At 39.4% G+C, this 27,189-nt stretch overlaps 1 protein-coding gene across 1 annotated transcript in view; it reads right to left on the bottom strand.

Moving 5' to 3' along the window:
- The window catches only part of atf2 (activating transcription factor 2), a 61,902-nt gene that overhangs the window by 31,299 nt on the left and 3,414 nt on the right, over positions 1-27,189 (bottom strand). The window contains exons 3-7 of the mRNA XM_034187230.1: positions 26,137-26,233; positions 25,944-26,062; positions 25,709-25,834; positions 25,184-25,362; positions 23,635-23,749 (exon numbers count right to left, since the gene is read on the bottom strand). Coding sequence (XP_034043121.1) covers positions 23,635-23,749; positions 25,184-25,362; positions 25,709-25,834; positions 25,944-26,062; positions 26,137-26,233 — 636 coding nt within the window. The remainder of the gene's footprint in view (positions 1-23,634; positions 23,750-25,183; positions 25,363-25,708; positions 25,835-25,943; positions 26,063-26,136; positions 26,234-27,189) is intronic.

The following is a 27,189-nucleotide window of genomic DNA, read 5'->3' as shown; positions in this document are numbered from 1 at the left end:
TTACACAATGTTGGTTTTTAATGCAGTGGCACCTGAGGGATCGAAGGTCACGGGCATTCATTGCTGGTTTTTAGCCTTGCCGCTTATGGGTAGAAAGTTCTCCAGATTTTCTGAATCTTATGATTATATTATGGACTGTAGATGATGGAATCCATAAATTCCTTGCAATTGAACGTTGAGAAACATTGTTCTTAAACTGTTGGACTATTTTTTTCACGCAGTTGTCACAAAGCGGTGATCCTCGCCCCATCTTGCTTGTGAACAGCTGAGCCTTTTGGGGATGCTCCTTTTATACCCAATCATGACACTCACCTGTTTCCAATTAACCTGTTCACCCGTGAATGTTCCAAACAGGTGTTCTTTGAGCATTCATCAACTTTCCCAGTCTTTTGTTGCCCCTGTCCCAGCTTTTTTGAAATGTGTTGCAGGCATCCATTTCAAAATGAGCAAATATTTGCACAAAAACAACAAAGTTTATCAGTTGAACAATAAATATCTTGTCTTTGTGGTGTATTCAATTGAATATAGGTTGAAGAGGATTTGCAAATCATTTCATTGTGTTTTATTTACATTTTACACTTTCACACGTCCCAACTTCACTGGAATTGGGGTTGTATGATAAACTGTCACTTCTACCCACAGACTCATATTGGCAAACTAAGTACAAACGTAACCGTAACTAATGCTAGTATTGACAGCTGACATAGCAGACCTGTGTGAATGTTATCTTATCTGTCGAGTAGATCTCCAGCAAAACCTTCATGTGAAATATGCTCATATTTTAACTTGAGTTTTTCCCCAAAAGGATCTCTGGCCACATGTTTACTAGTTGCGTCTGTCATTTTCCATCTGCCAAAGTTTTTTTTTTTTTTTTTTTTTTTTTTTGAGTGTTAATCATACCAGAGATAAGATGGCAAATCCTTTATGCAATTAATAAAGAACAAAATAATCACACTAACTAACACGGGGGGAGGGTGTGTTATAACTTAAAGGTTTTTTGTTTTTAATCAAAAGGGACTACACCTTTGAGCATCTTCAGGACAATTTGTTATTTTGCTGCAGACTGGAGAAGGGTAACCGATCACTTTTGTATTCTCCCGTCATATTTTATTATTATTAAACCTTTATTTAACCAGGAAAAGAGTCTCACTGAGATTAAAAATCTCTTTTGCAAGAGCGTCTTGGCCAAGACAAGACATATTTCAGTTTAAATGCTTGACATAATTTGCAGCAAATACACTGTAAAAAAAAAATTATTGGCATTTATGTGCCCATTTGTTTAGCAAGTAAACATCACTGTTTACATTTCTTAATTGGTCTTTGGTTGCAACAAAAACACAATTTCACCATGCAGTAAAATTGAACAAACTTAATAATGACCACAAATCACTCACTGGAATTGTAGCTGGAATATGTACACTTGCACTTGTAATAGCTGCAGGGATAGCAACTGGCATGGTCTGACCGTTAGGCAGCTGTAAGAGCACAGGGAAGGTGCCAGACACTGGGCTGAGAGAGGAGAGAGAAAAATCACAGTGAGGAATACACAATTAAGGATACCAAAAATTAATCTGTGACAAACTGAAGACAAGCGTGCGGAATATAACAACAACAGGACAGTATAATCAAGCAAAAACTGATGAAAGAATCAAATGAAACAAAAGCACTAAGACTTTGGCAAAATAAAGATGCTGTGTTGGCAGAATGGCTCAAGCAAAATTGTTACAAGACAGAACTTTTGCTCAGATATGAACTTAAGGTTCCAAAATAATTTCTCCATGAGCAAAACAAATGAGGTTTGAACAAATAGTGCATATGACAGTGTACATTTAAAGACTTCTCAAATCTTCATTTATACTCCAGAAATTTTTCTCAGCAGTCACTTCTGTTTCTACTCTATAGGTCACAGCAAACATCAAGCGACCACGTTTTTGCACGAGTCATTTTAAATAAAATAATTTTTATGCTTTCATCTGCAGTGTGTGAGCTGTGGAATAAACAAAGGGACTCAGGTATGGCTCAACGATTATTACACTGGTAGTACATGGCCATCAAATGCCCAAATCTGGCCTGACGCCACTCCTCTGAATAGTACTGGGACATTCTTAGTAAGATATACAAGATTCAAAACTTTGCACTGAATGCAAACTGCGAAAAGCTCATTTGTAACCCTGAAGATACAATCACAGCACTTGCTGTAAACTCTTGATTTGTTTGTGTAAAAAAAATCCAACATTACAGTGATCCAATAAGGCATACACATAACTGGCACTCATGGTGTGGTGCTTGTGCATGCTAAAAAAATGAAGCGCAGCAGAAAACACAAAGGAAGTGCTTCATAAGAGGAAAGCAATTACTGATTGTAGGAAAAGTGTTTCTCTCTGCTGTGCATCAATGATGTTTCGCACACACGAGCACGATGAGTACCAGTTATGTGCACCCCTGAATATAACCACAGAGGTATTGCAACTGTGGCAACACTCCAGAGAAGAAAAGCCTGGCTGGTACAACAACAAAACGAAAATGGAGAAAAGAAGGCTTTGTCAACGACATCAAAATGCAGCTCAACAGAGACAAATGTGTAAGAAAAGCTGGAATTAGCTCACCAACCATACAAGGAAGCTATTCTGCTGTAAGGCAGGTTTCTAGGCAAATATGACAACAAAGACAGTACCTGACACAAAATGTTGGTCATTTAGAGAAACTGCTGTGTGTTACCTTTAGTCCATATTTGAGCAAGGCTATTTAGAGCAGCCAGGGGCCCACAGAACAACCCGGTGGCAGATTTAAGCTCCTTCTCTTCTCCTGTAAGGACTTCGGGCGACTTAATCTATTAGTCTAAAAGCAGCCAATTTATTTGATTCCATCTGTTTAGTCGAGGTGCTGCTGGCACGGCCGAGCTACTGTAAGACAGATTTAAGCACAGCTGGAAGGACCGTATGTATTACACGTAGCCGCTAACATACTCGCTGCACCTCCACCGTATACAGACAAAATCAACACAAAAACAGCAACACTTACTTCAAAAATAGATGCCATTACAATATACTTATTTAAAGCTTAAAGAGTTGTTTATCACAAATATAAAACAGTTTACCCCCAACATCATACTGTACAGGAGGAGTGCTACTTATACAAAAAACATTAGGTATGAAATAGACGTGGCATCGAAACAGTGAGTGAACACGAGAGGATTTAATTCAGGATTAAACCACTGCTGGGAGTTCAAACTTGTTTCTAACTTTATGAATTAACAGAATTTGAGCAAATGGGCCTTGGGTGATGCTGGGAGCCCTGTGAGCTGCCTGGTCTGACACCTCATTAAAAAGCCAGTTAAGGATGATGATAAAATAATTGTGCATCTTTAGAGGCAGTTTCACTGATCAGCTGGGCCATGTCAGAGTGCTCCGCTGATTAATGCCACCACATAAAGAAGCCTTTTATTCTCCGTCACATGTTGTTCCCTTTATTTGTAGCTAACGGCAACATTTCTGTTTAGAAAACAAACTTCAATGCTCCATACATTTAAATGAAACCTCAACTGCTCCACCCGTGACAAGTGGTGCTAACCTGTTTTGGAGCAAAATTACATTACCGACACAAAGCGCTGCCGTCCGGCCCCTCCTCCACATCTTACTGCACCTTCGAAGAAAAAATTAGACAGCGAGCAATAACACCACATCTCATTAATTGTCTGGAACACTGATGTGCCGCACTCCCGGCTCACACTTATCAACAGAGACAGCGGATACATGAACTGTTTCGAACTTGTCAGCGTCAGATCCTAATTGCTTCCTGCGAAATGAAGGTTCAAAAACAGACACCTTTCCTGAGAGATTTTTGAGGCCATTCGGTAAACTGCCGAGACAGAAGCGAAGACACGCTTGTGTGCGGCTGACATCTGGAGATATGTCTTTATTGACAGGGACGTATCAATGTAAAGGGCCTACATGCCGCTGCCGTCACACGACAGCTCTTCTTAATCTGCTTTAATGACTTCATCACCACAGAGGGGGAGGTTTGTGCACACACATATACAACACAAACAAAAAAAGGCTTGTGTACATACACAACTGGATGGGGGTGAGTGGAGGGGGGAATAAAAGTTTGTTAAAGGCAACGCTGTAACATGAAGCAGTTGAGAGAGAAAGCTAAGGGACACCTGAAGTTGTCCATTCATAGTGCTCAGGTCCTCCGCCTTCTTCTCCAGGGACTGGACCCACACTTTCCTCTTCTGCCTGCAGCGCGAAGCTGCAGCTCTGTTACGCTCCAGGAACTTGCGGCGCTTTTCATCAGGGTCCTCACTTGTGGTTCTTCGCCGCCGCCCTCCAGTGCTTGGTGTGTTCTGGGCAGGGGGCACTGGGGAAGCCTAGACATAGTACAGGACAATAAGCGACAACAAAACCACCAGCACATCTGAACACAAATGCAGACCTTACATTAAGCATTCCTCACAGCGTAACAATGATAACGCGATGTGTTTATGTAAGATGAAGTGCCTGGGGAGTCGTGCAAGTGAGTAACCCACAACTACGCCGACTGAACGGGCTCGTACGCAAACAGAAAGGAGTGATGCCGAAATATCCAGCATGTGCTTTTAGTCTCATCACGGTGATCTGCATCATCCAATGAACCACCTAATGCTCATTTTTTGCCATTTTAAATGGATTAGTTTCCATTCACTCATGATGACCTTTGAAAGCTACAGTATATGAAATACAGTGACTGCTTCAGAAGAGCATCCAAACTCATTTTGATTTTAGATTAGTGCTGAGATTCACAGTCGTCGTACAGCTTCATGGTGAACTGGCACAGAGATGTGTTTTCTAAAAAAAATTAAAAAGATGAAATTTTACGTACCATTTGTCAGAAGGTGTTTGAGGAGAGATTCGAGCCTAAATTTGATCAGTTTTTTGTATGAAAATTAGGGGTGTGCCTCTATTCCAAAATGATATAATACGCATCTGGAGACACAGACTGCAATATAATTCAGGAATGATGTTTTTTTTAAATTATGGAAAAATTTACAGCGAAACAGTCCAATCACATACAATTCCATATTTAATGTAGACATTCATTTTCCATGACAAATTAGAAGCCCAAGCGCCATCACATAGTACAATAGCAGAAAGTGCAGCACACAAGCTCAGAAGAAACTAGCCGCTGTTAGCACACCAAACAACAAAGAGTCTCACAAGATTATTGCACCAACCACTGAACTGTTACAAGCTGCAGAATTGTCAGTGAAACATGCTGAGTTCAACCAATTTCAATTACCAAGTTAAAATTTGACCCACTAAATGGTTCATGGTACATTTAGATCGATTCAGGGATCTGTGTATTTATGTAGTCATATCTTTTATTTTAAAATCCATTTGTATCGATTAACTGTTACACCCCTAATGAAAATCCCTGAGCCACTCCACCATGACGCTGTGAGTGGTGGTGCAACAGACAATTAGTGCACTCCTAAGTAGTTGTGGGTATCTTGGTGGCTTCCCTTACCACTTACCTCTTGCAGTCACACAGTTTTTGACAACTGTTTACTCCAGGCAGATTTACCACACAGAAACACACACCATTTGTATTTCTTAGTGGTTCAAGTAAATGAACATATTCATTGACTTGGAAATGTTCATGTATCCATCTCGACCTATCTAAAGAAAACTGGCTGTAACAGTGATGACTTTTATTAACAATTATCCTTATATTTAGTCTGTCTAATTACTGATAGACTCTGAAAATGCAGGCACTATGAATACAAATGGCTGCAATCCCTGAATGGTTAGTGTGAAATATTTGTTAAAACCCTGATTTAAAGCTTTATCTGCACCCCAAGCACATCTCAAATATTTCATTTTACTCCACTGTGTTGGCGTACAGTGACAAAATTAGAAAAATGTGCAACTGTCCTATTACTTACAGACCTGAGTGTATGTGAGGACGGTTTCTTTTTGAAACTTGACTTTCTATCACTGCTGACGAAAGGCACTTTGCAGATACACGGATGTATTTTTGGAGGATCCTCACATTGAACACGTAGAACAAGAGCTGTATAGGTGTGATGTCATGTCATATGCTTTCAAGTAGCAGTAGCTGTCCTGAAACTGAATGCATGCATGTCTAAATGTTGTGAACGTCCTCACACAGTGCGACAGACCAAACCTTTGTCCAGGTCCACACACCCAATGCAAAATAATAATAATTTATGGATCATGACCTGTGTAATATAATGTTAGTGTGGACACTCACAGGTGTCTCTGTGGTGGACGTGGCTGGCTGCTGAAGGGTCTGGGGACAGTGTTCCTCACTTGTTGATAGTTGAGGACCAGGAGATGGGGCTTGAACCGGGGTGGGGGCAGGTGAAGTGGGAGCAGCCGTATGGGTTACAGCGCTACTCTGGACTTCTGTCCCGTCTCCATTGGATACCTGAGGAAGCTGCTGGCTTAATGTGGCTTTTATTCTCTGCAAAGAGATTTCAGCAAAGGAAAATAATTAATGGGAGGTGACCGCATCAGATTACACAAAAAATAGGCAGTTTTTAAAATTAGATTTATTACTATGTAATAAAGGCCAAGTCCTTTATTGTTTAAACTTCATTTCACTGTCAGTGTTTTACGATCGTTTCTATTTATAACAGTGAATATGATAACAAATGAAAACAAGACACCTTTATGTTTGACTGGTCTAACAGTCTATATTTATTTGATCATGATTTCAAGAAAAATGTCACCAACAGCATAGTGGTATGTCACTGAGATTTCAAAAAATGGCCCACGGGCTGTAGCCAATCATGCATTATTACATGCAGCTGGCATATCAATTTTACTTCTGCATAGAAAAGTAAAAATACTTGTACTAGTATTGAAATCATGACAGAAAACATACATACTCCCTGTTAAATTCTAAGATGCATGTGTAAAATATGGCGTTAAAAACACAAACCGTAAAGTAAAAGAAACACTTTAGCATTTCCTGGAAGCTGATAATGCAAACTTGAAACCCATGACATTTAAACCACAACTCAATTAAATGTGATTAAAAATTACATGCAATATTTTGAAAAAGAGCTATAGAAAAACGTGAACACCATCAGAAACAAGAGCTGCCAACAGAGAAATGTGAGGCATCCCCACTCAAACTATTATCTGTGCTTTGTAAAACACCAATTCCATGTAAAATATCAGCTTTATTTTAGATTCAAGCTTTGACCAATCTCACGTAAAATCAGTGAGACTGGGCAAAACCCTCATATGGGAAGCTGAAGTACCATAGCCTGTGCCAACCTGGGGTGGTTATAATGTTTTAAAATGAAAATAAATATCCAGGAAAAAGGGGTCACAACTCGTGCACAGAAACTAAAGCAACAACATGATACATGATAAGAAAGAAAATGATGGGAGGGAAAAAAAAAGTACTTTAATGCAAGTAGTTATTAAACTTCTACAGAGAGTGCAAATGACAGACACCAAGAACAACACAGACAAATTATATTTCCACAGACTGTAGTCGATGATTCACTGGCCAATTCCTCCAGCATCAAACAGCGAGCAAACAAGGTGAAAGTGAATGAGCCTTTGGAAGCAATAACAAAGTGAGTGGGAATACATTTACATGGGAAAACAGAGGACCACATTATTCTAACAACTACCTTTGCCAGGCCAATCTATCTACCAAATTAGTTTATCGTGTAATACCCTTCCAGAAGCTCTTCTGGCAGAAACAAGATATTATTCTCTTGGAATGGCCCACAGAATGAGGGAAAAGCCAGTCAGATTCATATTTCATCTCTGCCATGGAAACCTCATCAGTGTAATAACCCTCCATCTCATGGGTGTTATTCAACCATCTGCTACTATATTACTTATCTTTATTTTGCAACTAATTAACAGCATAATCTTCTAAATTCAGCAAGTTAATTATCATTATTGTGGTCTTTGCAGCATCATCAGTCCTTGTAAAGTGCCGTCTCGGCGCCCCCTGAGAGCTGGGAGGGGCGGGGAGCAGGCAGGTTGAGTGAGGGTCTGTTTTCTTGACGCGGGCTCATTAGGTGTCTGCTGATGAGCTGAGTGCAGAGGGAGGTGCTGGGTGTAAGAGGGGGGATGCAGGTCAGGCAGGATTCTGCTGAACAAAAGGTTCCATGCAGGGTGAGACCGACTTAATGTGCCTCGCTGAGCGTGTGCCAGGATGCCCCCAGCTGGCTTTCACTGGTAGCCCCCCTCTAGTTGGCCCCGATGACAGCGTGTTGAGCACAACACTGTCTCCACGTTTGTCATCTCCCTAACCCATAATCCTCGACAACCCCCTAACCCCTCCCGCCTCACCCCTCAAGATCCTCCCAACACACACCTCCTCTTTGACGGTTTGTCTGTTAATTTCCACAGGCGGAGCACGCTGTGAACACTTACAGGTAGCGTGATCCGTGCTTCATCACGGTGCCACTGATCTCCCTAACACACTTCATATCCCAGCCTGCCCTTCAACTTCACTTTTCATACCAGAGTCCTGTGACTGTAGGCAACCAAGAGTAGAATATCTGTACTGTTAGCCTCTGCTCAAGACAATTTTCCACTCTGGCTAACAATAAAGATTTATTCTATTCTATGAAGGCTGTTTTTTTTTTTTTGTTTTTTTAAAAAAGTGCTACCTGTGAAGTGACCATTATGAAGCTTTGTGGAAACACTGGTCATAAGATGGAAGACTCAGCTAAATTTGGTTTTATTTTAATATACTGAAATGCAAAGAAAGAAAATACAACTCTCAAAAAATGTCAAGTCAAAAAATGGCGTTCCTATATAACTTTCGGAATATATTACAATAAACAGATCATTTTCAGCATGTAATGGTTTTAATCAATATTGGTTACAAACTACTTAAACGATTCTGGTACCGTTTCATCATCTAAGCAAGGCAATTACAGACTAGAACAGCCATTCCCAAACTATGCCCAATTTGAAACTGAAACCTTCTGCAGCCCACTCAACGCTTCAATCCATATAACATAATTTAAATCCAATGTCTTTATTTTGGGGTGATTTTTAAGCATTACGGCAATACTGCAAAATCAACATATTTTTTTATATTTATTTTAAATGACATTTATTTCTCATGACATTGTGGCCATGTAGCACATTTCTCTGGGCATGATCCAGAACGTAGGTGCCTCAGTAGGTGGGTTTCTATTAACCTCAAAACGCTCAATCTGAAGCAGCAATCTGAAAATACTTTTAATGGATGCATGTGTATTTTGAGAGAGGGGAAAAACAACTGTCATATATCACAAAATAAGTTTTTTATGCTTGTATGAACTACCTCATGCAGGTGTTTCATTTCCAGGATTTTCAAAAAAAAAGCCTCATTTTGAAAAGCTACAATGGAAGCAGTTTTTCCCACTATTACAGATCACATGACCTACAAAACCATCACATGACAATCTAACCTACATTGCACAATATGTAAAGACAATGTAAGAGATGGAGAGACAGGTACGTGACTAATGGAATTACTTATTGTGAAAGCCTTGCAACAATGACTTATCGCAAGATGATAAAACCAAGTTGTCACGTTCAAGGACCAAATGGCAATCCTGTTATTTCGCAATTGTTTTTTTGTTTTTTTTTTTGTAGAAATTCTGAAAATATCACCTAACATTTGCGCAAATCTGTAATGGAAACTCAGCTAGTGTTGAGGACCCAAGCTGCTGGAGACAGCCAAAGGGATGTCCATGTTTCATGTGGCTGGGGCAACTTGATGGTTACATTCAACATGTGGGGGTAAACCAGGTGTCTGTCTGGGTTGTTAACATCCACGACCCAGGGCAGTTCCATGGTGTGGTGGAAGTGACAGTATGAGGCCACAGCACATGCTCCCAGACCTAACCTCTCACAGCGCACCTACAGTACCTTCATGGCCCATCCAAGGGCCAGGACCCACACATTTTGGGAAGCATGGCCTGATATCACCGGCCTCGGAGGATGTTCATTCAGTTGTTTAATTTTGTAGAAAAAAGCAGATCACAGACATGACACAAACTAAAGTCATTTCAAATTTCAACTTTCTGGCTTTAAGAAACACTATAAGAAATCAGAAAAAATTGTGGCAGTCAGTAATGGTTACTTTTTAGACCAAGCAGAGGGAAAAAAATATGGACTCACTCAATTCTGAGGAATAAATTATGGAATCACCCTGTAATTTTCATCCCCAAAATAGTAGAGAAGCTTGAATCTTCGACTGGACTGGGTTGCTTGACGCGAGGACATTTCGCTTCAAAATCGCAGAAGCTTCCTCAGCTAAAATTCCTTGCTCTGGAAGTCGACTTCTGTCTGACTCTACAAAACCCAGTCCAGTCGAAGATTCAGCTTCTCTACTATGGAAACTACCTGGACAGCTGAGAGCCTACACAGAAACATTCATCCCCAAAACTAACACCTGCATCAAATCAGATCTGCTCATTAGTCTGCATCTAAAAGGAGTGATCACATCTTGGAGAGCTGTTGCACCATGTGGACTGACATGAATCATGGCTCCAACACGAGAGGATTATCAAACTCTTAGAAGAGGGTAAATCATCACGCAATGTTGCAAAAGATGTTGGTTGTTCACAGTCAGCTGTCTAAACTCTGGACCAGATACAAACAACATGGGAAGGTTGATGAAGATTGATGATATGGGGCTGCATGTCAGGTAAAGGCACTGGGGAGATGGCTGTCTTTACATCATCAATAAATGCACAAGTTTACGTTGATATTTTGGACACTTTTCTTATCCCATCAATTGAAAGGATGTTTGGGGATGATGAAATCATTTTTCAAGATGATAATGCATCTTGCCATAGAGCGAAAACTGTGAAACATTCCTTGCAAAAAGACACATAGGGTCAATGTCATGGCCTGCAAATAGTCCGGATCTTAATCCAATTGAAAATCTTTGGTAGAAGTTGAAGAAAATGGTCCATGACAAGGATCCAACCTGCAAAGCTGATCTGGCAACAGCAATCAGAGAAAGTTGGAGCCAGGATTGACGAAGAGTACTGTTTGTCACTCATTAAGTCCATGCCTCAGAGATGCAAGCTGTTATTAAAGCCAGAGGTGGTGCAACAAAAATACTAGTGATGTGTTGGAGGGTTCTTTTGTTTTTCATGATTCCATAATTTTTTCCTCAGAATTGAGTGATGCCATATTTTTTTTCCCTCTGCTTGGTCTAAAAAAGTAACCGTTACTGACTGCCACAATTTTTTTCCTGATTTGTTATAGTGTTCTTAAAGCCAGAAAACTGCCACTTGAAATGACTTTAGTTTTGTGTCATGTCTGTGATCTGCTTTTTTTTCTACAAAATTAAACAACTGAATGAACATACTCCGATGCCGGTGATTCCATAATTTTTGCCAGGGGTTGTACATATGCTTACAAGTGCAATATAATTTTGCTATAGTTCTGACCATTTTTCTGTCCCCCATTCCTCATTCTTCCTTTACAGCTCAGTCTGTAGGTTTCAAATTCTTAATTTATTCTTTAATATTTATTTACACAGTTTGAAATTTTTGTTCACACCAAGACATGAATTCATGAAATTAATTTTCAGGCCCCAGCTGTATCATATGAAATAGATGGTTTGGTTATTTATGCCAATATCTCTCATCCTAATGCACAAATCAGAAATGGAAGACTGAGTATGGCCCAACTGATTCCCAACAAGTGTATTATGGTCTAGATCTTAACAAGAAGACAGGGAGCTGGAGTGAGATTTGTTCATTAGAACTATATCTGTAGGTAGGAGTCAATGAAAATAGTGTTTCCACCATGACAGATTAGAGATGAAACAATAATACACAGAAAAACAATAGCCAACTCTCTTAACTGAAAACATAATTTATCAGCATCAAAGGACAAGTTTTTTTTGTTACACCTTCTGAAATGCCCCCTTAAAACTGGTTTTCAATTTTTCATCTCAAAAGAAAGATTAATCTTGAGATAATCTGCTTCTTATATTTGCAAACTGGTTTTTAACGTCAGTTTTTAAATCAGGTTTTTTTTTTTATTCCTTAGGTATAGTAATAAGCTTTTTAAACAAATTTTTAAATCAGTTTTTTTAGGTTGTTTTAAGGCAGGTTTTTAAACCTCAGTTTTAATTTATTTTATCTGTGATTTTATCTATGCTGTGTCTTTTGCCCAAACAAAATTTCCCACCGGGGACATTAAAGTATATTTGATTTGATTTCTTCATCAAGAATGACAGACTGGTTTAAAATGCTTCACAAATATTGCAGGTTTTAAACCGCTTTAAACTGGCTTCAGTTTGGTTAAATCTGAGAAAATATGAGTTCACCCGAGTGTAAATTGGTTCTAAACACAACATTCAGACCTATTGAAAGTGTTCTTGAGATATTCTGAATAGACAACGATGAACTGGATTAAAATGCAAAGAGTTTAGAACGTTGAGTCGCATAAAAGGAATTTGAAAATGTGTTATGAGAAATAGATCCCCTAAGCCATTTTCTTTTCTTCAGTTTAAAACTATATGCTAATCGATTGATCACAAAATAGAAAAAGAAGTGAAAAAAGTATTCAAAACAATCATGAGCTGGAGTTCCATTCTGAATATCATCAGTGACAGACTATGATCTCTAATGAGTCCCACTGTGGTTATTATCATCTGTCCACATGTGCAAAAACAAACCTGGAAGTAACATTTTTATGTAAAAGAAGAGATGAAAAAAATACCACTTGGATTCTGATTGGGTGGGCTGTGGCAAGGGAGGTCCTGGGATCCCGGGGATGTTAGGCACTACGGTGACCGGTCTGACGAGCTGGCAGCAGAGACAGATCAGCACAGACAAAATTAGTCTTCACTGGTAAAAGGCAGGCTGCGCACTCCTCCAACGCACACGCAAGGCTCTCAGAGGTTCCTCATATCTCAGCCTCATTAGGTTGGATGGCCTGTTATTTTGTGGAGGAAGCACCACATGGAGATGCAGTGTGCACGCTAATGAAGCTCTGCCTGGCTGCGTGAGAGCATATGGACAGGGAAGCTGAAGAGACGATGGAGAGAGACAAGTTACAAGGCCAGAGCCAGGCTTCTTTTCACAGCCGCTGACAGAGACAGAAGAAGGTGTAGAATGGTGAGAGAGGAGGAGCGAGAGAGTGAGAGAGAGAGAGAGAAAGAAAGGATGGGAAGAATGATCTAAGAAAAAGGAGGAGGACCACTGGCGGCTTATGTTCCCAGCTATTTCTGCCCTGCATTACTTGTCAACAGCTTTTCCCCGTCCCACAGACTGGGCACGATAGAGATTTTTTTTTTGTCCCCCTGCTGCACAGCTATCAGGAGATATCATCGTCTGCTCAGTTTTCCACACAGACAATCAGGACTAACAACAAATGAGACATCCTTCCACATGGGAGAAGTTAAGAAATGATATATAATAGCAAAAATTTTCTGCATGTTTCTTATATGAGACCCTGTCATTGGTAGCAGGTAGAATTGGATTACAAAACACATTAGTAGCATTATCTATCTGTTCTGCCAGGAATCAAGAGAAGTGATTATAATTATACAAGGACAAATAGCAGTGAAGGATCCTGGACTGTAGCCGGCTGTGCCGCGGCCAATTCCTGCATCTTTACCACAGTGACACACTTCAGTTGCACCCTGACAACCATTATTTCACTCCTGCTCTCTAAAATCAGTCGAACACCAAATCTGTGGTGACAAAGTTGCAAATACGTGTCTAAAATAAAGACGCTATATGACAATGTACAGCTATGGTGCTAGTGAAGTCTTGACATCATTGACAGAGACTTTAGTTTTACTGGAGTGGCATTAGTTGTAAGGGATGTGACTAATTATTTCAGACAGATCATTAGAGGACTAATGATACAGTCAGACATACTGGTGAGCGCAGATGTAACTGACCGAACTCTGGGCAGGTGAGAGTAGTCCATTATTCCCCATCTTGAATGAATGAATTTATTTATTTGGCACACAGATGAACAACAACAAAGACAATAACAAAAACATAAAAAACATCTTAAATAAAAGCTCTGGTTTCAATTGACATTCAGCTCACATTTTGATGTACTTGCAACACAAATGGATCAATTATAATCCAAAACTGTGACCATGCAGTTATTTTTCTCTTTATTAACAGGAAGGTCCATTTAGAGTGTTTTTGTCTGAATTGATGAAATTTAATCTTTAAAAAAAAAAAAAAAAAAAAAAAAAAAAAAAAACACACGTTTGAAGAAACAAATTTAAAAGCTTGTAAATAGTCCTATTTCCCCAGAGTATTGCACCTGACAAAAACGCCTTTTGAAAAAGAAAAACCTTATACAACCCCTGGCAAAAATTATGGAATCACTGGCCTCGGAGGATGTTCATTCAGTTGTTTAATTTTGTAGAAAAAAAAAAAGCAGATCACAGACATGACACAAAACTAAAGTCATTTCAAATGGTAACTTTCTGCCTTTAAGAAACACTATAAGAACTCAGGAAAAAAAAAATTGTGGCAGTCAGTAACAGTTACTTTTTTAGACCAAGCAGAGGGAAAAAAAAATATGGAATCACTCAATTCTGAGGAAAAAATTATGGAATCATGAAAAACAAAAGAACACTCCAACACATTACTAGTATTTTGCTGCACCACCTCTGGCTTTTATACAGCTTGCAGTCTCTGAGGCATGGACTTAATGAGTGACAAACAGTACTCTTCATCAATCTGGCTCCAACTTTCTTTGATTGCTGTTGCCAGATCAGCTTTGCAGGTTGGAGCCTTGTCATGGACCATTTCTTCAACTTCCACCAAAGATTTTCAATTGGATTAAGATCCGGACTATTTGCAGGCCATGACACTGACCCTATGTGTCTTTTTGCAAGGAATGTTTTCACAGTTTTCGCTCTATGGCAAGATGCATTATCATCTTGAAAAATGATTTCATCATCCCCAAACATCCTTTCAATTGATGGGATAAGAAAAGTGTCCAAAATATCAATGTAAACTTGTGCATTTATTGATGATGTAATGACAGCCATCTCTCCAGTGCCTTTACCTGACATGCAGCCCCATATCATCAATGACTGTGGAAATTTACATGTTCTCTTCAGGCAGTCATCTTATAAATCTCATTGGAACGGCACCAAGCAAAAGTTCCAGCATCATCACCTTGCCCAATGCAGATTCAAGATTCATCACTGAATATGACTTTCATCCAGCCATCCACAGTCCACAACTGCTTTTCCTTAGCCCATTGTAACCTTGTTTTTTTTCTGTTTAGGTGTTAATGATGGCTTTCGTTAGCTTTTCTGTATGTAAATCCCATTTCCTTTAGGCGGTTTCTTACAGTTCGGTCACAGACGTTGACTCCAGTTTCCTCCCATTCATTCCTCATTTGCTTTATTGTGCATTTTCGATTAAACACCTTCCCATGTTGTTTGTATTTGGTCCAGAGTTTAGACACAGCTGACTGAACAACCAGCATCTTTTGCAACATTGCGTGATGATTTACCCTCTTTAAGAGTTTGATAATCCTCTCCTTTGTTTCAATTGACATCACATGTTGGAGCCATGATTCATGTCAGTCCACTTGGTGCAACAGCTCTCCAAGGTGTGATCACTCCTTTTTAGATGCAGACTAACAAGCAGATCTGATTTGATGCAGGTGTTAGTTTTGGGGATCAAATTTACAGGGTGATTCCATAATTTATTCCTCAGAATTGAATGAGTCCATATTTTTTTTTCCCTCTGCTTGGTCTAAAAAAGTAACCGTTACTGACTGCCACAATTATTTTTCCTGATTTCTTATAGTGTTAAAGCCAGAATGTTGCCATTTGAAATGACTTTAGTTTTGTCATGTCTGTGATCTGCGTTTTTTCTACAAAATTAAACAACTGAATGAACATCCTCCGAGGCCGGTGATTCCATAATTATTGCCAGGGGTTGTATGCAATTACAGTTAAAATATAAGACCCTGGCTGGCTAGTGTTTCTTAAAGCCAGAAATAGTAGAGAAGCTTGAATCTTCGACTGGGACTGGGTTGCTTGACGCGAGGACGTTTCGCTTCAAATTGCAGAAGCTTCCTCAGCTAAAATTCTTGCTCTGGTGGTCTGACTTCTGTCTTGACTCTTGTAGAGAAGAATAATCAAGAAGTCACAAAAGCTGGAGTTTTAAACCTAACCAGACCCCTCCTACCGAGAGGCAGAGTGCTATAAGCTAGGTGACTAAACAATAGCTCTAATTAGCACCTAATGTGCTGTAGTTAGCACCCTCCTAATGACAGGGTAGCTGTCCCTCCTAATGATGGGACAGACTCTCTCATGATGGCTCCCTTGACGACTCTGCTGATGACGTGAATGACTCATTACCATGAACAAAAGACTGAAACTGCTTTGACCTGAGTACCCCATTGTAAACAGGGGATAAAGCGTGTCTCAGACCCCCTCCCCGTTAAGGCTGGGTTTCAAACGTTTCACAAAGAATGCCTCCTTGACCCCTCTCTCAAACCATTTTTTCTCTCTGGCTAATATTTTAACTTCCTTGTCCTCAAACGTGCGGTTAGTGTCTTTAAAGTGGAGATGAACTGCAGACTGAGGTCCACTGGTGCCCTCTCTGCGGTGCTGGTATAGCCTTTTGTGTAAAGGTTGCTTAGTCTCACCTATGTAGTGTTCGTTACAGTTTTCCTGACATCTGATAGAATACACTACATTGCTCTGTTTGTAACTAGGGATCCTGTCCTTAGGGTGAACTAATTTCTGTCTAAAGTAAACTGGGATTTTGTGCTGTCTGAAGATCCTCTGTAGTTTTTCCCCTACTCCTGCTAAATAAGGGAGAGACACTCCTGTCTCCGTCTCCTGTCTATCTGGTCTCTCTGTTCTCTGGGACTTCTGCACTTTGTCCAGGGACCATCGTGGGCACCCACATACTGTGAGGGCTTTCCGGACAAGTTGCTGTTCTTTAGCCCTTCCCTCTGCAGTTGTGGGCACCTGTAGGGCTCTGTGTTGAAGCGTCCTGATCACCCCGAGCTTGTGTTCAAGGGGGTGGTTTGAGCCAAAGAGCAGATATTGGTCAGTGTGAGTTGGTTTTCTGTAAACCCGTCTGGAGCTGCCTGTTCTCTCCAATCGTAACATCATGTTACGACGTCCTCGCATCAAGCAACTCAGTCCAGTCGAAGATTCAAGCTTCTCTACTATGGAAACCACCTGGACAACTGAGAGCCTACACAAAAACATTAAAGCCAGAAAGTTGCCATTTCAAATGACTTTAGTTTTGTGTCATGTCTGTGATCTGCTTTTTTTTCTACAAAATTAAACAACTGAATGAACATCCTCCGAGGCCGGTGATTCCATAATTATTGCCAGGGGTTGTATGTCCCACCAGGGTAAGCTGCACCTATTTTTTTTTTCAATGTGGAACTCACTTTTTAAACACAGTTTTCCCCTGAAGGTGAGTTTAATAATGGACAAGAGCACAGTGCAGCACTTGTGCACACTACAGCCCGTGCTGTTACTTAAAGGACATGTTGCACATTTTTAATATCCCACTTAGCAAGACAACATAAAAGTACGCATGAGTCTCTCCGCACACATCCGCTAATAATTACTAACTGCTGATGTATTTTATTCCTCTCTCTCTCTCTCTCCAGTGTTGTATAGTAACAAAGTAAAAATACTTCACTACTGTACTTAAGTACGTTTTGGGAGACTTTGTACTTTACTTGAGTTTCTTAAATTCAGCTTACTTTCACTTTTACTTCACTACATTTCGACATTAATTGCATACTTCTACTCCGATATATTTTCTAGGCACCATGCCGTTACTTGTTACAAAAAAAACAAAAAAAAAAACATATACAAACACACACATACAAGAAAAAAGTTGTGTTTTCACCCAGAGACACCACTGATTACTAGTGACTGCAGCGAAGTCAGGCCGATTTGTCATGAGGCATGTCCGATAGGCTTTTTTGCAATTGCGCACTTGTTTGTCAGGAAAATGATCATTTCTCTACATCGATTACAGACCTGCAGCGGGTCTGTAATCAACTTTTCTGCAGAGTGGCTTTGCTTTGAACCTTGAACCAATCGAAGCAGTGATTCGCAGATCAAAGCAATGCTTCGATCTACAATTCATGGGTTCGTTTATCGCTTTATCCTAATTTTTCCCCACTAAAACCCTGAAGAGCATATGTCTGAGTAATATTTAATATTTTTATGTTAAACCGACCTGTTATGGTCTTCTGAAACAGTTGATGTATTTTATAACTTAAAAACGGGACAGATGCTAACGTGTTAGCATGTCTATGGCATTTCAATGTTAAAGTTAGCATTAAGCTGTTCGCATCAGCACGTTTGTGTTGATTTGTTTTCTGTATAATTAGTGGCTCAGCGTTCGTTGTCATAAAGAGTCAATTTGTAATTTTTTAAATTTATTTTTAATATATGAATAAAAATAATAGTAACAATAATAGTCAATAATAATAGACTAATAATTTTACAATACAATTTTAGAGAGAGACAAAAAGAACCCAATGAAACAAAGCAACAGAAAAGATAAAACCATGTAACAATGAAAATAAATAAATACATATAGAAATAAATACCTGTTTCCTGTGAACACCTAGTGAGTAGGCCTACTCTCGTTTAGGTTTTGAAACCTTGTTTCTGAAGTGTTTTTTGTGTGATGTGCACAATTTTCAGTACTTTGACTAATACTACCAGTCATTTACAAGCCTAAACTTTATAAAAAAAAAAAAGTTCGTTTTTGATTATTAACATTTACTTGTACTTTTACTTTCAATACTTGAGTACATTTAGTTGTACATTACTTGTCATGCTTAAGTACAATAAATACTAGATACTTTAAGACTTTTACTTGAGTAGCATTTCAGTCAGTGACTTGAACTTCTACCAAAGTCATTTTTTTTAAATGGGTATCTGTACTTTTACTTAAGTGTGATTTTCCGGTACTTTATACAACACTGTCTCTCTCTGAGCGTTAGCAGGTACATTTCCGGAAAACATCTCACACGGCAATTCTCTGCATTTTTCAGAGTGTGGTGTACATTTTAGAATGAGCAGAAACATCCAGATGAATGGCTCAGATTTATAGAGGATTTACAGACAGGAGACAACACACTTCACCCCAAAACTCTTAACTTTTTCAGAGTTCGGATTTTGGAACCTAAAGTGTGGTGACGCTGTTTGTGTGGATGCTGGTTTACTGAAGCTGGGTACGTGGACATGGGACATCTCCATGACGCTGTTCTTAACAGACTGCCTGGACACGGAGATGGATTTGTTAAATTGGAAAAAGTCAGAATACATTATTTCCAGGAGTTAATGGACTTTATTTAATGTGCCACAATTGTGAGGGGACTGAAGGTGGAGCTGCAACCGGCGATCATGCATGTTAGCGTCTGTGGGGGCTTCTTTGATCGTGTGGAGTTTACATTTGGAAAACAATCCACAACTGGGTGAGTTTGGCATGTTCAGGATTTTCTCAGTGGAGCCAGCAAGCTTTTTTTTTCTTTTTATTTTCAGGGAGTTGAATTTGGATGTGGAATGCGTGTGCATGCGCTGTACAGCTCGCTGCTCCTTGCAGTTGTTTTACTGCTGCAGCGAACATGAATGAGTGTCTCCACGATGTTTTTTCCCCAGAAGCAGATGTTTTGTTTTGTTTATTGATAACAGCACTTATAATTAATAGTGCACAAAGCTGATCCTCGAGCAGAGATTGTTATTGAAAGGCTGTGTTTATGACACAGCCCTTCAATAACAGCACTAAACCTTCTCAGAGCTGCAGCTTTTACAGTGACTGCATCAAAATTGACAGTTTTCACTTAAAAGCGAGTCATCATAACACAACATCATACTTATGTAAATTTTGTAATTAATATGTGCCTCAGTTCTTAACGTTAGCAGCTACATTCCATTCAAGGACATGCTGGGACACTTCTAATAGTCATGCCACCTGTCGGAAACACAAAGTATTTTGTTTTCAGAAATCTTGGTAGCTGTTTGTTGTGAATGCTGTATATTTTGAAACCGGTCACGGAAGTGCACAAAGTAATCCCGGTGGATCATCGGATGGTCACAAACAGCCCAAATCGAAATTGTTATGATTTCGGTGCGACATGTCTTTTAACAGGACCGTTGAATTCCACAAATAAGCCAGACAGACAATAAACATGATGGAAAACATAATGGCTACCATTTGATGCAGTTTGAAACAAACAAAATCGTCAGATGAATGCAGATAGCTGTGGCACAGCACCAGAAACACTATAATGCTGTCTGCAGTTTTAGAGACAGCAAAGCTTTAGTTTTATTGATAACTGGCTCTCTTTCTGGGGTTGCCATTGAATGCAGATGCTGGACGGCCTTCACCCTACTGGGAAAGGTGTCACCATCTTATCTGAAACCATAGAGTCCTACAGGGAGGGTAACATTAGGAATCTACAACAGGCCATGGAGCAGGTGATTAGAGAATCTGCAGGGCATACTATTAATGTGGATGTAGAATCCATTAGTCTAGCAGGAAAATTAGAGCAGGAAATCCACTATGTTTACTGCGTAGTTTATGTGCCAGGGAGGGAAATTTTTCAAATTGAGACAGTGGCCTATTTACCCAGACGCACCCATAAAAAGAACAGAGGGATATGTTTTGCGAATTTAGTGCCCATTACTACGCTGGATAGCACTAAAACTGAGGGTGCCCCTCTGGCTGTTTCTGGAATATAAATATTCCATGTCTGCTATCTTCAGCCCATGTGGAACTTCACAAACCCAAACCTATTCTAAGGCATCTTACATATATTAATGTGGAACCATCCCTGCATCCAAACAGTCAAAATGCCAACCTTAGTGATATCCTTAGTATGAGTCTCATTAATATATCATCACTGTCCCCATAATCACTGTTGATAAATTATCTAATTATGGAACACTGCCTAGTTATGATCGGTTTGTATGAAACCTGGCTGAAACTTACCTTTGTCCTCCCCTTAAACAAAGCTTGCACATGTGCGTACACATTTAGTCATGTCCCTCGGGATACAAAACAAAGCGGAGGTGTTGCTTTTATTCATAAATCTGGGATTAGCTTACTGGCTCCTAGGGGTCTAAAATATAATTTGTTTGAACATTTGCCTCTGCTCAGGATGTCACATATAGCCAAAGGTCAGGTGAATAAAATTAAAATGTTACTTTGTCACCGTATATAGGACCCCGGGCCCATATTCGTAATTCTTTGATGAATTTGGTGAGATTATCTCCAATTTGCCAAACCACGCCGATAACATACTGATTGTTGGTGACTTCTGCATTCTGTCACAAATGGATAGCTAATTTACTGCTGTTAAAGTATTTATTTTGGGAACATTCCATGGTAAATATAGTGAGTTCCCCCCGTGAGATTTTATAGATGAAGTTTTAAACTTTATACTGAATTCAATGGAAACTGAGAACTCAGACTTTTGACTTCCAACTTGTTAAAATGCATATGTTGTGCCTAATGAAGCTACAACCACAATTCCAATGAAGTTGGGACATTGTGTAAAATGTAAATAAAAACAGAATACGATTTGCAAATCCTCATTAACCTATATTTAATTGAATACACCACAAAGTCAAGATATTTAATGTTCAAACTGATAAACTTTGTTTTGTGCAAATATTTGCTCATTTTGAAATGGATACCTGTAACACGTTTCAAAAAAGCTGGGACAGTGGTATGTTTACCACTGTGATACATCACCTTTCCTTCTAACAACACTCAATAAGTGTTTGGGAACTGAGGACACTAATTGTTGAAGCTTTTTAGGTGCTTGATGTACAACTTCAGTTGTTCAATAGTCCGGGGTCTCCGTTGTCGTATTTTGCGCTTCATAATGCGCCACACATTTTCAATGGGCGACAGGTCTGGAATGCAGGCAGGCCAGTCTAGTACCTGCACTCTTTTACTACGAAGCCACGCTGTTGTAACATGTGCAGAATGTGGCTTGGTATTGTCTGCTGGACATCCCTGTGGACTCATCAGACCACAGCACACTTGTCCACTTTGCATCTGTCCATTTCAAATGAGCTCAGGCCCAGAGAAGGCGGCAGAGCTTCTGGATGTTGTTGATCTATGGCTTTTGCTTTGCATTGTAGAGTTTTAACTTGCACTTGTAGATGTAGCAATGAACTGTGTTAACTGGCAATGATTTTCTGAAGTGTTCCTGAGCCCACATGGTAAGATTCTTTACACAATGTTGGTTTTTAATGCAGTGGCACCTGAGGGATCGAAGGTCACGGGCATTCATTGCTGGTTTTTAGCCTTGCCGCTTATGGGTAGAAAGTTCTCCAGATTTTCTGAATCTTATGATTATATTATGGACTGTAGATGATGGAATCCATAAATTCCTTGCAATTGAACGTTGAGAAACATTGTTCTTAAACTGTTGGACTATTTTTTCACGCAGTTGTTCACAAAGCGGTGATCCTCGCCCCATCTTTGCTTGTGAACAGCTGAGCCTTTTGGGGATGCTCCTTTTATACCCAATCATGACACTCACCTGTTTCCAATTAACCTGTTCACCCGTGGAATGTTCCAAACAGGTGTTCTTTGAGCATTCATCAACTTTCCCAGTCTTTTGTTGCCCCTGTCCCAGCTTTTTTGAAATGTGTTGCAGGCATCCATTTCAAAATGAGCAAATATTTGCACAAAAACAACAAAGTTTATCAGTTTGAACAATAAATATCTTGTCTTTGTGGTGTATTCAATTGAATATAGGTTGAAGAGGATTTGCAAATCATTTCATTGTGTTTTATTTACATTTTACACTTTCACACGTCCCAACTTCACTGGAATTGGGGTTGTATGATAAACTGTCACTTCTACCCACAGACTCATATTGGCAAACTAAGTACAAACGTAACCGTAACTAATGCTAGTATTGACAGCTGACATAGCAGACCTGTGTGAATGTTATCTTATCTGTCGAGTAGATCTCCAGCAAAACCTTCATGTGAAATATGCTCATATTTTAACTTGAGTTTTTCCCCAAAAGGATCTCTGGCCACATGTTTACTAGTTGCGTCTGTCATTTTCCATCTGCCAAAGTTTTTTTTTTTTTTTTTTTTTTTTTTTTGAGTGTTAATCATACCAGAGATAAGATGGCAAATCCTTTATGCAATTAATAAAGAACAAAATAATCACACTAACTAACACGGGGGGAGGGTGTGTTATAACTTAAAGGTTTTTTGTTTTTAATCAAAAAGGGACTACACCTTTGAGCATCTTCAGGACAATTTGTTATTTTGCTTACTGCAGACTGGAGAAGGGTAACCGATCACTTTTGTATTCTCCCGTCATATTTTATTATTATTAAACCTTTATTTAACCAGGAAAAGAGTCTCACTGAGATTAAAAATCTCTTTTGCAAGAGCGTCTTGGCCAAGACAAGACATATTTCAGTTTAAATGCTTGACATAATTTGCAGCAAATACACTGTAAAAAAAAAAAATTATTGGCATTTATGTGCCCATTTGTTTAGCAAGTAAACATCACTGTTTACATTTCTTAATTGGTCTTTGGTTGCAACAAAAACACAAATTTCACCATGCAGTAAAATTGAACAAACTTAATAATGACCACAAATCACTCACTGGAATTGTAGCTGGAATATGTACACTTGCACTTGTAATAGCTGCAGGGATAGCAACTGGCATGGTCTGACCGTTAGGCAGCTGTAAGAGCACAGGGAAGGTGCCAGACACTGGGCTGAGAGAGGAGAGAGAAAAATCACAGTGAGGAATACACAATTAAGGATACCAAAAATTAATCTGTGACAAACTGAAGACAAGCGTGCGGAATATAACAACAACAGGACAGTATAATCAAGCAAAAACTGATGAAAGAATCAAATGAAACAAAAGCACTAAGACTTTGGCAAAATAAAGATGCTGTGTTGGCAGAATGGCTCAAGCAAAATTGTTACAAGACAGAACTTTTGCTCAGATATGAACTTAAGGTTCCAAAATAATTTCTCCATGAGCAAAACAAATGAGGTTTGAACAAAATAGTGCATATGACAGTGTACATTTAAAGACTTCTCAAATCTTCATTTATACTCCAGAAATTTTTCTCAGCAGTCACTTCTGTTTCTACTCTATAGGTCACAGCAAACATCAAGCGACCACGTTTTTGCACGAGTCATTTTAAATAAAATAATTTTTATGCTTTCATCTGCAGTGTGTGAGCTGTGGAATAAACAAAGGGACTCAGGTATGGCTCAACGATTATTACACTGGTAGTACATGGCCATCAAATGCCCAAATCTGGCCTGACGCCACTCCTCTGAATAGTACTGGGACATTCTTAGTAAGATATACAAGATTCAAAACTTTGCACTGAATGCAAACTGCGAAAAGCTCATTTGTAACCCTGAAGATACAATCACAGCACTTGCTGTAAACTCTTGATTTGTTTGTGTAAAAAAATCCAACATTACAGTGATCCAATAAGGCATACACATAACTGGCACTCATGGTGTGGTGCTTGTGCATGCTAAAAATAAATGAAGCGCAGCAGAAAACACAAAGGAAGTGCTTCATAAGAGGAAAGCAATTACTGATTGTAGGAAAAGTGTTTCTCTCTGCTGTGCATCAATGATGTTTCGCACACACGAGCACGATGAGTACCAGTTATGTGCACCCCTGAATATAACCACAGAGGTATTGCAACTGTGGCAACACTCCAGAGAAGAAAAGCTTGGCTGGTACAACAACAAAACGAAAATGGAGAAAAGAAGGCTTTGTCAACGACATCAAAATGCAGCTCAACAGAGACAAATGTGTAAGAAAAGCTGGAATTAGCTCACCAACCATACAAGGAAGCTATTCTGCTGTAAGGCAGGTTTCTAGGCAAATATGACAACAAAGACAGTACCTGACACAAACAATGTTGGTCATTTAGAGAAACTGCTGTGTGTTACCTTTAGTCCATATTTGAGCAAGGCTGATGTCACCATTTTATTTACATGTATACTAGATAAGACTAGTGCTAAAGAACAAAAACCTTACTATGTACTAACAAAATAACGACCACATGCCTCATAAAACACAAACTAGCAAAGACAAAAGTGCACTGAAAATTTTAAAAAAGAAATGAGTTGATAACACTGATTTTTAAACATTAACATTTGGAGTTACTTACACTATGGGCCTATTAGTGGACGGGACTTGGGTAATAACAGAGCTAGATGTTGGCGATGGGAGAGCTTGCTGTATTACAACATTAGCCTCTGAGGTTGCTAGAAGTACATTGGGAACTTGGAGGGATGCAGGATGGACTATAGTGGATGCTGGCAGTGAGGCTGGCTGCAAAGATAAGTCCTGAAAACATCATACAAGACCTTAACTGCATCAAGCGTTTAATAAAAGCCAGACTCTAAATTAAAATGGTGTCCTGTGATGAACTTATTTCATTTTCTTTCCTCTAAATATAAGGAATAATTGTGCAGCAGTATAACTATCCCTCAGTGTTTCCACAACAGAATGAGACATTAGTACCAGCACTGTATTGTGAAGCTCAATCATAATTCTGAGTATTTTAATGTTGATACCACTGTGTCTTTAAAATACCACAATAAATTATTAATTACAGCAGAACACTCTCCATTCACTGTTCAAGATAACCTTGTGAACTCTGATTAGCAGGAAGCATATTTTTGCCAGTTACCTTGTCGTCATTTGTGGTAGACTCGGGGTGAGGCAGAGGGCTATCTCGATGAGCCTCCATAGCTGTGGGCTCTTCAATTTTGTTGCGGATGATGGGTGTTGCAAGAGGTGACAAATCCAGTGGCAACTACATAGCAGTAAGAACAAACTGCCTCAGCACTACAGATCTAAGAGATACAAACTACCAATCAAACAAGAGGTGAAAAAGCTCACTGGGTTTTCACCGTGAGAACAACCTTTTTAATGTCATCTTCTGTAGCTTTTTTAAAGTCTGGATCAAAGGGACTGGCAAGCTCATTGAAGAGTCCCACTTCCTCGCAGTTTTTCAAAAAGCGAGTCGGTGTAGGAGTTTGGTCTGCAATGGAGCAAAACCTTAGGCAGCTGACAAGCATCAACAAATCACAATTACTCAATATTAAGAGCACTTACCAGCAATAACAACACCATCGTTCCTTGCTGGGCCGAACTTTAAGGTCATCTCATGTTTGTGTTTGTGAACAGCCAAGTGGTCTTCATTTGTAAAACGCTACATATGGCAAAAGTAAATACAATTCACAGTTTAAGAATACAACTAAGGTCAATTTAGTTATAAGTATATAATTCAGTGAATAATTTTTCCTGTGGAGCAAAAAAGGTCAAAGTTTTCTATGAGGAAGTCTGATCAACGGTCCAGAACCAAAAGATATTAAATTTAGGATTGGGCAAATTAATCAATGTTCACTTCAAATTTTGATACAAAAAATAAGTGTTGATTATTTCATGATGTTCTTTGGTCACCACAATGTTATACGTCAGCTCTGATAGCTGCAGTTACAGGTCAGAATCATGCTTACAACTACACAATCTAATCAAAATTCAGGTGATAACACCAAATTTACCCTTGTGCTAACCAGACCTTCCCCAGCCTATAGCTATCCCAACGTGAACAAACAGCAGTCACCTTTACCTCCGCTGCAATAATACTGGTCAACTTTGATCAATTCCAAGGAGGGCCGTCAGAATTCTAACTTATCCACAGAGATGTGACTGCCACTTCATGTCTCACATGCTGCGCATGAGAGCACCAAAATTAATGATGACAATCATAATAATCTGGGCAGCACCATTAATTCGAAATGTAATGTAGCCTGTCCTGAAAGGCTGTGATTAGCGGTTAAATGCACTTGTTTAAAGTGCGGTAAGTTCCTGGTTCAAGGTCACTCCTGCACACTTGCCAAGTAAAGTAGGAAGGGTGTCCAGCATAAAAAAGCAAAAAGAAGTGCCAAATCAACACGGAGATCTACCTCAGATCTGCTGTGGCAACACTGAGTGAAACAAGGGAGAAGGCAAAGGGACTTACTTCCAGTCAATTATGCCATTATGGGCATGTATTGTGCCTCAGTGTTGAGGACCTCAGCAGCTGTAGAAGGTCAAGAGAACACCCACATTTACCTGGCTGTGGCAGATAGATGGTTACTTTCCAGAGGTGAGGATGGTTTGGTT

Source organism: Thalassophryne amazonica, chromosome 14, assembly GCF_902500255.1.
Source record: "Thalassophryne amazonica chromosome 14, fThaAma1.1, whole genome shotgun sequence".
NCBI lineage: Eukaryota > Metazoa > Chordata > Actinopteri > Batrachoidiformes > Batrachoididae > Thalassophryne > Thalassophryne amazonica.
This window is presented reverse-complemented; position numbering and strand designations above follow the sequence as displayed.